This window comes from Otolemur garnettii, unplaced genomic scaffold (assembly GCF_000181295.1).
Source record: "Otolemur garnettii isolate 467f Iridium unplaced genomic scaffold, OtoGar3 scaffold00037, whole genome shotgun sequence".
Lineage (NCBI taxonomy): Eukaryota > Metazoa > Chordata > Mammalia > Primates > Galagidae > Otolemur > Otolemur garnettii.
Window position 1 is genome coordinate 14,802,840 of NW_003852432.1, and position 12,606 is coordinate 14,815,445.

At 34.5% G+C, this 12,606-nt stretch overlaps 1 protein-coding gene across 1 annotated transcript in view; it reads left to right on the forward strand.

Annotated features, from left to right (window-relative positions):
• Positions 1–12,606, forward strand: part of TMEM168 (transmembrane protein 168) — a 29,474-nt gene that overhangs the window by 8,634 nt on the left and 8,234 nt on the right. Inside the window, exon 3 of the mRNA XM_003789806.3 lies at positions 10,575–10,717. Coding sequence (XP_003789854.1) covers positions 10,575–10,717 — 143 coding nt within the window. The remainder of the gene's footprint in view (positions 1–10,574; positions 10,718–12,606) is intronic.

Sequence of the window (12,606 nt, forward strand, 5' to 3'; positions counted from 1 at the left end):
TTTTTGGTTGCAGCCGTCATTGTTGTTTGGCGGGCCCAGGCTGGATTCGAACCTGCCACCCTAGGTGTATGTGGCTGGCGCCCTAGCCACTTGAGCCACAGGCACCAAGCCTGTCTTTTTTTTTATTTTTTTTTTTTGAGACGGAGCCTCAAACTGAGCCCCTGGGTAGAGTGCCATGGCTTCACTGCTCATAGCAACCTCCAACTCCAGGGCTCAAGCGAATTTCCTGCCTCAGCCTCCCAAGTAGCTGGGACCACCACAATGCTCACCACAACGCCTGGCTATTTTTTGGTTGCTGCCATTATTGTTTGGCGGGCCTGGGCTGGATTCGAACCCGCCACCTTAAGTGTATGTGGCTGGCACCTTAGCTGCTTGAGCCACAGGCGCCGAGCCACCACTAAGCCTGTCTTAATGGAGTTTTAAAAGCTCTTTATATATTCTGGATGCAAGCCCCTTGTCAAATAAGTGTTTGAAATGTTTTCTTCCAGTCTGTGGATTATCTTTATAATTAATTAACTTTTTGAGACAAGGTCTTAACACTGTTGCCTGGAGTAGAATGCAATGGTGTCATTATCGCTCACTACAGCCTCCCAACTATTGGGCTCAAGCAATCCTCCTGCCTCAGCCTCCTGAGTAACTGGGACTATAGGCACCCACCACCAAGCCTGGCTATTATTTTTGTTTTATGGAGACGGGATCTTGATATTGCCCAGGGTGGTCTTGAACTCCTGGCCTCAAGGGGTCCTTTTGCCTTGGCTTCATCAAATGCCAGGATTAAAGGTGTGAGCCACTATCTGGCTTATTTTTATTTTCTAAATGATGCTTTTTGAAGAGTAAGAGTTTCTAATTTTACAAAATCCAATTTATCAACTTTTATGGACTTTGTTTTTAGTATCTAAGAAATCTTTGTTCAACACTAGGTCATAATTTCTTCAGTAGCTTTATTGATTTTTACATGTAGGTGTATGATCCATTTTGAGTTAATGGTGTGAGGTGGGATTGGGGGATGCATATGGATGTTTAATTGTTCTGGCAACATTTGTAGAAAAGACTAACTTTTTTCCCCTTTGAAATGCCCTTGACATCTTTGTAAGTAAGGCTTTATTTTTGAGGTATTTGTTACATTGATCTATGTGTCTGTCCTTACGTCACTACTATCCTATTACAGATATTTACTGATTTTTCTTGACATTTCTTCTCTGATCTATGGGTTATAAATTTGTTGTGTGATATTTGGGGGTTTCCCACACATTTTTCTGTTGTTTGTTTCTAATTTAATTCTATGTGGTTGGAGAATATGGTTTGTACAGTTTTAGTCTTTTGTTAAGGTTTGTTTTTTGACCTAATGTGTGTTTTATGCCAGATTCACTAACAAAGAATGAATGCTCTGTTGTTGTTGGGTATAGTGTACTGTACATATCAGTGAGATCCAAGTCAGTTGATAGTGTTTACCAGTCTGTATCCTTGCTGATTTTCTGTCTAGTTCGTAATACTGACAGATTAAAATCTCCATTATAACTGCTGAATTGTTAGTTTCCTCTTTCAATTCTGTCATTGTTTTTGCTTCGTGTATTTTGAAACTCTGTTCATATGTAGTTTATGTGTTATATCTTCTTTCTGTATGGCCTAATCAATATGAGCTGCATAGTTGAGTAGTTACAGCAGAGACCATTGGCCTACAAAGCTTAAAATGTTAACTACCTAGCCCTATTAAGAAAAAGGTTACCAATTTGTTCTAGACCAGTGCTTTTTAAACTTTTAATATGCATATGAATCAGGTAGGGTATCTTGTTAAGATTATGAATACTGGAATTCTGTAAATTTGAGGAAATATATGAGACTTTGCATCTCTAAAAATCTTCAAGATAATGTAGCAACTCCTGGTCAGCAGTAGGCATCCATTGAATGGCAAGATATTCATTTGGCTATTCGAGACCAGTGATCTACCTGAGTTACGCTGCATTCCCCAATCAGTTGCTATTGGGTAATTGCTGCCTGTAGTGTAGGCACTATGCCTTGGAGGCAATTAAATTTTAGTTTAGTATTTGATTTCAGTAATCTCTGCAGAAAGATGGTAAACTTTGCTCTGCCCAGTGTTCTATGAGATACTAATGAATACACTCAGAGAAAAGATGGTCAAAGTACAGAAAGAGAAACATTTCAAAAGATACTTGACCATGAAATCCTTGCCTGAAGTGGAATTTAGGAAGCATCTACTGGATTTATACATGTTCCAATCCTTTTGAGTGTCGAAAGAATGAGAAAAGTATATAGTGAAAGGCAAAATAAGAGCTTTGTTTGGACAAGACTGTTCAGGGGATAGTTTAAGTTCTAAATGCTATCTCAAATTCTTTAAGTTGGATTTTAATTGATTTTTTAATTGAACTATTTTTGCTTAATTCCAAAATGATATTGATACTGATTAACTTTTTAATGATATAATCTAATCCTGTTTCTTCACCTTCTGTGAGAGTAATACTAAGTGCTAACCTGATTTTTCTCACTGCTCGGTTAAAATATCCTCCAGTGGATTTCCACAGGAAAAACTGCCACTAATTAGGTGGGGGCTGACCCAGTGTGGCAAGATGTAATAAAGAATTTAAAGAAGTCTTTAAGTAGATCAGTTTGTCAGCTATGGGTGGGATCAATGAGAGAGGCACTGAAATCAAGAAGGCGGGCTAGGATTAAGAAATGATAAGGACCTAGACTAAGGTGATGGGGAAAAGTGCTATGATAAGGTTAAGACCAAGAATATCATCAAAAGAAAAGCTGTCAGATCTTGTTGAGAAGTAAAGTTTAAAGAGAATTTGATGTTGAATGATTTGGCATGGTGGATAGTCAAAAGAAAATGTTAAAAAGATGTTAACAAACTGAAGGGAACATGAGGATATAGGATAACAGAAAGTTTAATGTTGGATTTCATTGAGTTAATGACCTAGCACCTGGCATTTGTAATTTATAAAACATTTTATAATGGATTTACTTATCTATTAAAATATATCTTCAGGGCATCAAATGTACTCTGATTTTACTACAGGAAAAGTTAAATAAAATTCCTAAGATTAACATGCATTATGGAGCACATTTGTAATTTAGATCTTAGTTCCTCAAAATGGCCTTTGTCACTTTTTCTTAAGCTTTTACATGTAAAAAGTTTTGGTTTTAGTTTAGCTTAACATAAAAAAAAAATTAAGGAAAAATTTGCATACAGGAACATATACCCTTTTTAGTAAACCTGCAGTCTTGACAAACACAGGTAGTCGTGTGACCACTACCACCATAGTTAACACGTAGAGCAGTTCCACACGCCAGTTCACGTCCGCTCCTTTGTAGTCAGTCCTTCTCCCAACCCTTAGCATGTGGCAATCCCAAATTTGTTTTCTGTCCCTACACATTTTCCTTTTCTAGAATGTCATATATATGAAATCAAATAATTTATAGCCTTTTGAGTCTGATGACTTTTAGCATAAATCATTTGAAATTCATCAATGTTGCTGAGTATATCAGTAATTTATTCCTTTTTATTGATGAACAATATTCCATTGTATGGTACTATAGTTTATTACTCAATTGAGGGACATTGAAATTATTTATAGTTTTTTGGTAATTATGAAGAAAGCTGCTACTACATATAAACATTTCTAGCCAGGAACAGTGACTCACACCTATAATCCTAGGACTTAGGGATGCTGAAGCAGGAAGAATCATTTGAGACCAGGAGTTTGAATACAGCCTGGGAAACATAGTGAGACCTCATTTCTAAAAAAAAAAATAATAATAATAATTAGCCAGGTGGTGTCAGCTATAGTCCCAGCTATTGGGAAGCTGAGGTGGGAGGATTGCTTGAGCCCAAGAGTTTGAGTCTGCAGTGAGCAGGATGATGCCACTGCACTCTAGCCTGAGCAATAGAGCAAGACCTTGTCTCTGAAAGAACCAAAATAAATAAAAGTGTTCAAAAGATCTGAACAGATACCTATAAAAGAAGACATATAGATGGCAGGTAAGCACATGAAAAAATTCTTAACATCAAGTTAAGGACTTAACTTCAAGTTACGGTCAAACATCTAGCACTTTATATCCTAAAATTTTTCAGGTGACAGGAACAAAATGTCTGTGCAACATACATATACTAGTGTCAGAATTTCATTTAAAAATGTGGCATTTGGGCCAAGAGCAATCGCTTTTTTTAAGTTTAAGACCAGCCTGAGCATGAGGGAGACTCTGTATCTAAAAACAGCTGGGTGTTGTGTAGTTCTAGCTGAGGATAAGAGAATCACTTGAACCCAAAAGTTTGAGGCTGTTTGAGGCTGCTGTGAGCTATGACGCGACAGCACTCTACTGAGGGCAACAAAGTAAAACTGTCTTAAAAAAATAAAATAAAAAATCTGGCATTTATATTAAAACCATACAATTCTTATTTGCTTGTTTAGAAGTAGTTTTGTATGCATACTTTAAGTAAACCAGATAGAAACTAAAGAAAATGAAGCCCAAGAAACAAGAATGTATGTTACAGAGTAATATAAAAATGAAGATGCTATGCTGTTCATTGTGAGAAACTTGGATTCATTAATAAGAAACTATAGGCAGCTTTCAAAACTTGGCTTAGTTCAGGAAATTTAAAAACATTATGAAAGCCACTTTATTTTCTTTAAGATTTCAGAATGTTATTGGGGCACAAACAAACATTTTGGTTATAAGCGTTACTTTTGTGCAGTTGGAGTCAAAGTTGTAAGTGCGCCCATCACCAAGATAGTGCGCATTGCACCCGGTAGGTGTGGATTTTCCCATTCCTTCCTTCCCTTCCCACCTGCTTGATTTCTGTTGTGTTTTACCTCCGGATGTGAATGAGTGTCGACAGATTAGTTCCAATTTAATAGTGAGTACATGTGGTATTTGTTTTTCCATTCTCATGATACTTTCTTTGAGAAGAATGGTCTCCAGTTCCATCTAGATTGTTGCAAAGGTATTAGTTTATCTTTTTTTTTTAATGACCAAGTAGTACTCTATGGTATATACATATACCACATTTTATTAATCCACTAAGGTATTGGTGGGCACTTGGATTGATTCCACATCTTTGCAGTTGTGAATTGTGCTGCAGTAAACGTGAGTGCAGGTGTCTTTTTCATAAAAAGGACTTTTTTTCCTTTTGGTAAATACCCAATGGTGGGATTGCTGGATCAAGGTCTACCCTTAGTTCTTTGTGGTATATTCATATCGTTTTCCACAGAGATTCTGCTAGTTTGCAGTCCCACTAGAAGTATATGAGTGTTCCTTTGTCTAATCCATGTTAACATCTGTTGTTTTGGGTCTTTTTGAATAAAGCCATTCTCACTGGAGTTAGGTGATACCTCATTGTGGTTTTGATTGCATTTTCCTAATGATTACAGATGTTGAGCATTTTTTCTTCATATGTTTATCGACCGTTAGTCTATCTTTTTTTGAAAAGCTTCTGTTAATGTCGTTTGTTCAACATTTTTATGGGGTTGCTTGGCTTTTTCTTGGTGATTTGAGTTCTTTACGTGTTCTAGTTATTGGCCCTTTATCAGACATATAGCATGCAAATGTTTTCCCCTATTCTTTGGGTTGTCTATTCACTCTAGTGTTTCTTTGGCTGTGTGGAAGCTTTTTAACGAAATCAGGTCCCATTTGTTAATTTTTGTTTTTGTGATTGCTTTTGGGGTCTCATTGTAAATTCTTTGCCTATACTGATATCTAGAAGAGTTTTTCACCATTTCTTCTAGAATTCTTAAAGTTTCATGTCTTAAGGTTAAGTCTGTTATCTATAGTAAATTAATTTTTCTGAGTGGTAAGAAGTGCAGATTATGTTTCAGTCTTCCACATGTGGCTATTTTCCCAGCACCATTTATTGAATAGGGGTGAAAGCACTTTATAGTTTTATAGTTTTAATGTCAAGTGACATATTTATGTAGAGGCAGTAGGGTATAGTGGAAAGTACCCAAGCTTTGGAGTTAGATTTTAGTTCAAACCTAGCTCAGCCATTTATTATTTGTGTTTTTATGAACAAGTTCATTGACCTTTTGAGTCTTGGTTTCTTGGGTCTATACAAAGGGGATAATATTTAGGTTATGAGCTTATTCTATATATTAGAATTTAAAAATATGTCTAGCACAATAAATGGTAGCTTTAATGTGCAGTGAAGCATTTTTAAATCATAGTGAGGTCATTATGAACAAAACAACAGAAATTTCATCTCCTGACTATAGCTATTTAGGAGATCTTTGTATATAGTTGCTAAGGCAACTATAGGTACATTAGAAATCTATTTTCTGACTGAGTAGTCTCAAAAACATAAAAATAAATTTTTTTAAGAGTGTAGTCCTAATAAAGGTGAAACAACACTGGTCTAGGAATCAAAGTCAGGCAATCTACTGAATCTTACTTTTCCCTGTGGCAAAATAAAAAGATTAAATAATCACTGTGTTAATTTTCAACTTTAAAAGTACGTGAAACTAAGTAAGGTAGTTAAGTAAGATTTACGCCTATAAAGGCAGACTGCCTGGATCCATACCAGCTATGTTGAATAAGTTTCCTAATCTCTATCTCAAGCATATTTCTCATTTAAAAAATGGAAACAGTTTGGTACTATCTATAGTATCATGAAGATTAAACAAATTAATACATAAAAAATAAGAATGGTAGTTCGGTGGGTAGCATACAGAAAATAGTCAATAGCAGGTAGATCTTGTTACTACTAAAATGGAAAAAGTTGAGATTCATAGTAATTTTAAAAATGTTTTAATGTTTTTAAAAGTTGGGGAACCAGTTAAAGGGAAAAATAAACATCATGTTCCTTATGAAGAAAATATTCAGACATTATATTGGTACTTTAAGAGAGGGAAAAAATCTGTTTCATAGTGTTCTGACAGAAGCGATAAAACATGAAATTAAAAGAAGCTCTCTTAAGCTTTAAGATAAAAGAAAATCTCCCTTCAGATCTAGAATAGCTCAAAACTTTAGAAAGAGAAATGAAACAAAACAAAAAGTTACAAAAGATGAGCACTTCTAGTTTTGGCAGCAGATTTGAAAACTCCCTGCTCCCCATGCCAAGTAAGGCACTGTGGCAGTTCCTACCATCTTGCTAGAAATGAAACTGTGTGTCATCTGTAGATTCCATCCTTTTCTTGGCTCTGAGGCTAATCTTCAGACATCTGTCATACACAGTGACTACTATCACTTCCCCTATAAAGAAATCAATTATAGTTGTGGGGTTTTTTTGGTTTGGGTCAAAAGGGCTTTTGCAGAAAGCTGTATCAAACCCCCAAGGAGTCTATAAATGACCGTGGTTGGTGAGGAAAGACATATAAAATCTCAGGTGAAGGATTTCGGAGAGAATCTCAATATAAGAATGCCATGAGATATGTTTCCTTAGGTATCTACACAGTCTCCTCCCTTTTATCCTCCTGTGAATCCAATTATCACAATTTCACAAAAGCCTATTGCTGAGCAATAAAACTAGCACCAAATGCGATGGTGTCCAGTTTACTTACTTAAGGAAAAAGATTGGAAGAGAGAAAACAGGACATTCAATGAACATAATACAAATTGCAGGGAACAACGGCTTTGTAATGTTGCATTTTAAAGATGAAATGGGATTATGAACAAAAGACAACAGAAGTTAATGGTAAAATTTCAGTTTTTTAATGTAAATGACTTGGAATGATACTTATTATGAAAACAGTAAACTTAGTAAAACTAGGAAAAAACCAAAGCTATTCATAGAGGTTGGGCAGAGATTCTTTTCAAATGAGGTCAGGCAGTGATTCTTACATATAACATCAAAAGATAATTTAATTAAGAGTATCTACTTTTCAAAATAAATGAGAAGACAAGCTGTATATTCGGAGAAAATATTTGCAAGTCATAGCTGATAAAGCATTTACATGTATATATAGAATATATAAAAATATCTCAGGACTCAATGTTAAGGGAACTAACCCAATTTTAAAACTATTCAGCGGCTCAGGCCTGTAATCACAGCACTTCCAGGGGCCGAGGTGAGAGGTTTGCTTTAGTTTAGGAGTTCAAGGCCAGCCTGGACAATATAGCAAGACTCCATCTCTACAAAAATTTACAGATTAGCAGGGCATGGTGATGCACACTGAAGCTGTGGTTCAAGGATTGCTTAAACCCAGGACTTTAAGGTTGCAGTGAGCTATGCTTCAGCCATTGCACTCCAACCTGTGCAACAGAATGAGACCCCCATCTCTAAAAATAATAAATAAATATATAAATTAGAGGAGGACTAGTTAAGTGTATCAAGCTACAGAGAAGTAGCTACTGAGATTAGGTCTCAGATTTGACCTCTTCATATATCAAGATGAAGATTGTTGGTGACCTAAAGGTAGGATGGTAGGTTAAAAAGCATTAACAGATTGATTATAAGAGAATGGAAGATTAACTTTTGAGAGACTGCCAAAAGAAGGGAAGGGAAAGGAAAGAAAGGAATCCTATAAAATAAAACTTCTGAATGTCGAAGGTTATACAAGAAGACTTGAATGGAAAGCATACTGTACTATCTGGGATAGGAAGACTCAACTCTGTGTGCCCTGAAGACATTTATTAATATAGAGGAACTCATTTTTAGAGCTGAACTACACTTCTGATCTCCTCAGGAGGAGCAAAAAATTCAAAGCCCAGGGTCTCCAGAAGTGAAATCCCTGGTAAATTACCTCCCATTGTAAGCTGACACACTGAAGGAAAAGTTGGAAAAGTCCTCTCAGGAACTTGCATCCTGCCTGGCCATGTGTCCTGTTAGTGGTCCAACCTGGATTAAGATATGTAGACTGGCAATACCCTCCACCTTTCTGGAAGGAGTAAAAATCCCCTCTTGGAGAAGATACTTTCCTGTACTTAAAATGGATCACAATAATTGTTTCACATATGTAGGTAAGTATCCTAAGTGTAACAGGTATGTGCATATACACACATGGCACCAAGAGCAAGAAGCAGCAGAACCAACAGCTGAAAAAAGTGTTGAGATACTGGAATTATCAAACGGAGCAAACCTCCTTGCTTACTAAGTTGAAAAGCAAAAGTAAGCAAGGATCAGGACACAATGGTAGGAAACTGGAAACTAAAAAGTGATAAGTTACATTTGAATAGAAATTTTAGAATCAAAATAAAATAATCGGAAGTTATTTCAGTGTGCAAGCTTAAAAGTAGATTAGACAAAGCTAGTGAGCATCGATAAACTGAAAGAAGCACTCAGAAGTTACGCAGGAAAGAACACAGACGAGGAAAAATTACGGCAAACGTTCAGTAGAAGAAAAAGATAAGACTCAAAGAGGGTGCAGTGAGATCTCATCTATGTTTGATTAGAGTCCCAGAAAGGAGGGGAGTAAACAACGATCAAAGGAAATATGTGAAAAGGTAGTCAGTCCAATAAGCTATAAAGCAGAAGAGAGTCCAAAAATAGATCCATGAATACTCGATCTATGACAAACATGGCACTGTAGAGTAATGTGAAATGGTGGATGTTTTCAGTAATTGGTGCTTGAGATGTTCCTACAGAATAAATATAATGAAATTGGGCCATTATCATCAACAAAATCAATTACATTAGGATTAAAGACCCAAATGTGAAGGGTAAAACAAAAAGACCTTCACTTCTTTTGATCAGGTGAACTACCTGTTGAGTGTTAAGAATGTGTATTCATGCACACAGGCATATAATATGTGCAGTAGCAATGCAGAAACACTGTGGAATAGTGTCAGTACTCTAAAGATACAGTACAGGACCAAGTGGTTGTCCTGTACTATATCTAAGTGTCAGTACCCTAAAGACGTAGTATAGGACCAAGTGACTGTCACATTTTCTTTCATTTAAATGGGTCCTTTAATTTTTTCTGCTTTTTTCTTGCAATTCATACCTGATCGCTGCCTCTTTTATTCATTTCTTCTGTCTTCTATCTACTTTCCATTCTGCTTTTAGGATGCTTAAATGTCCTTAATTTCTTTTTATTTTCTTAACAGTTTGAATTTAGATACATAGAGAATTCATTGTTTTTAAAAATAAACTATATTATAAGAATGAAGAAATGAAATGAATGAAATACATTTTGATACCTTTAGGCTATTACTATTCCTTAAGATTTTATTCTAATTTCTGAACTTTTTTCACAGACAAAAATGAGCCCTTTCTAAAGTTCCATAGTAAATATTTTATTTGAAAAATGACATAGTGCTTATAGATTTTAATCAGAGATTTGTTTTCTGGCTTATTCTGTATCATATCAAGAAGTGATACATTTTTGTATTTTATTTTTTGATTTGGATGCGGTGTTGTTTGACAAATTTTAAGAAATGTAAGGTGCTGTGTTTTGCCACAACTTCCAAGAAGCTTAGAGATAAATTTAGGGTTCATTGCACTAATTAGCTCATCTGCGTGTACTTACCTGTTTTAACTTAAAATTGTTTTTAGATCATAATTTGTCCTTTTTATCCTTTTTGAATGTAGAGGTAAAAAATGTTAATCAGTATGCATGTTTATCAATGTATTTGCACATAATAAGTAAGTGCAGTCACACATACATATTTTGAATTTCTTTTAGCCAACAAATGGAATCTTCTTGAGCATGTTTCTGATTGTTTTGCCATTGGAATCCATGGCTCATGGGCTCTTCCATGAATTGGGTAACTGTTTAGGAGGAACATCTGTTGGATATGCTATCGTGATTCCCACCAACTTCTGCAGGTATAGTAATGTACTATAGTTAATAATAATTACTTGATTGATAACATTTTTCTTAAAATTTATATGAATATGGACATAAAAAATTTTTGAAACTATATTTTTAAAATATGATTATTATATTTTCTTATTCCAAATTTTTAGAAAACTATCCAACGGATAATCTTCAGGCTTCAATTTAAGTATTTTTTATAAATATGTTTACATTATAGTTTAACTAGAAATCAGGGGATATGAGTAAATTTTCTAAGGAAAGGTCTTATTTTAGATACAAGTAAAAGGCTCAATTAACAAGGGAGTATCTTGTTTAAGAAAATGTCCTTTGAAACAACATAGTGAGATAGAATGGAATATCCACTTGGCGTGAAAGGCCAGAATCCTGATTCTGTGTTACATTAGACAATTTGTAATTCTGAAACTCAGTATCTTTCTGTATCTAACATGTATATGGTAATACCGATTCTACTCATCTGAAGAATGTAATGAAGAGCTAACAGGAATATGAATACGAACATTCTGCACACTGAGAAATGCCATACAAATACTAGGAATTCTAAAAATTGGCCGTGGAGTTTAATCAATACTTATTTGATTGATGTTTTATTCCAAAATAATTTTTTTAATCATAGCTGTGTACATCAATGTAATTATGGGGTAATGTTAACAAGTTTCATGAAAGTATTTCAAATTGTATATAAATCCAAAATAATTTTTAAGCCCAATGTCTGAGATATCTGTATCTATAAATATTGTTACATTTTAATTTTGCTCCTAAATACCTTTAAAATAGTAAACAATTCCTCTTTGCCATAAATGAATTCTGGTGACCCAAGTTTTCAGCATACTTTCTGGGGAGAACCTCAAAATCAAAAAGTTTTTAACTTGTTTTCAAGTATTTGCCGTAAACACCCCAAATACAGTATTTGTAGAAAATATTTTTCTCCATGTTAAAAGCTCAATTAAACAAGTTGAAAATTCTCACAAGACGTGAAGCAGATCTGGAAGGGTCCCATAAAGAGGTGATAGTTCTACAAAAAGAATGTGTGGAAATAGTAATTCTCAGATTTTTGCTCCATTATAGTTTTTTATGTATTATTTTTTCATTTACTTTTTTATAACTGTTAAATGGTATCAATATAGAACAGACTTTTATTTTGATGAAAATCACAGTGTTAATAGAATAGTATTGATGATACATGAAGTGAAATCTAAATTCTTCAAAATTCCTGATAGAAATACCTTTTCTAGATAGGAGTGATGTTTTTCCCCCCCATATTGATGGTATTTTGTTAGTTATAAGACTTTACTGTTTTATATTTGTCCCTAGATCAGATCTAGGTCTTCAGTTAGTGTTGAATAGTATAAGACAATGGACCTAAATGTTAATAATTATTTTTAAATGTCAGTAATTTCTTCTATCATTTATGTGCTTCAGATTAGTAAAATTTAAATACAACTTTATAAAGACTCTATTTTTCAATACATAAGTATGTAATTAAAATATTACTTTCATATTTTATAGTTAAAATTTTTGCTCAAGAATAAAATGTTTTTTCCTTTTAGTCTCACCTAAGTTTTTTTTTATTTTTTTATTTTTTTTGTTTTATTTTATTAAATCATTTGTACATAAATCATAAATACATCTATGCCTTTATGGGATTCAGTGTGTTGATTATTTGTACAAATTAGAATGCTTATATCCTACTAATCAACATAGCGTTTACCTCATTTACCCAATTACAGCATTAAGACATTTGTGTTCTACACCTGATAGATCCAACTTGTACTTGCAATATGCTCCATAGGTGTGGTCCCCCTACTAACCCTCCCTCTATTGATGCACCCCCCAAGTATTTTTTAAATAATATAATCCTGCTTTTAGAAGTTTTGTC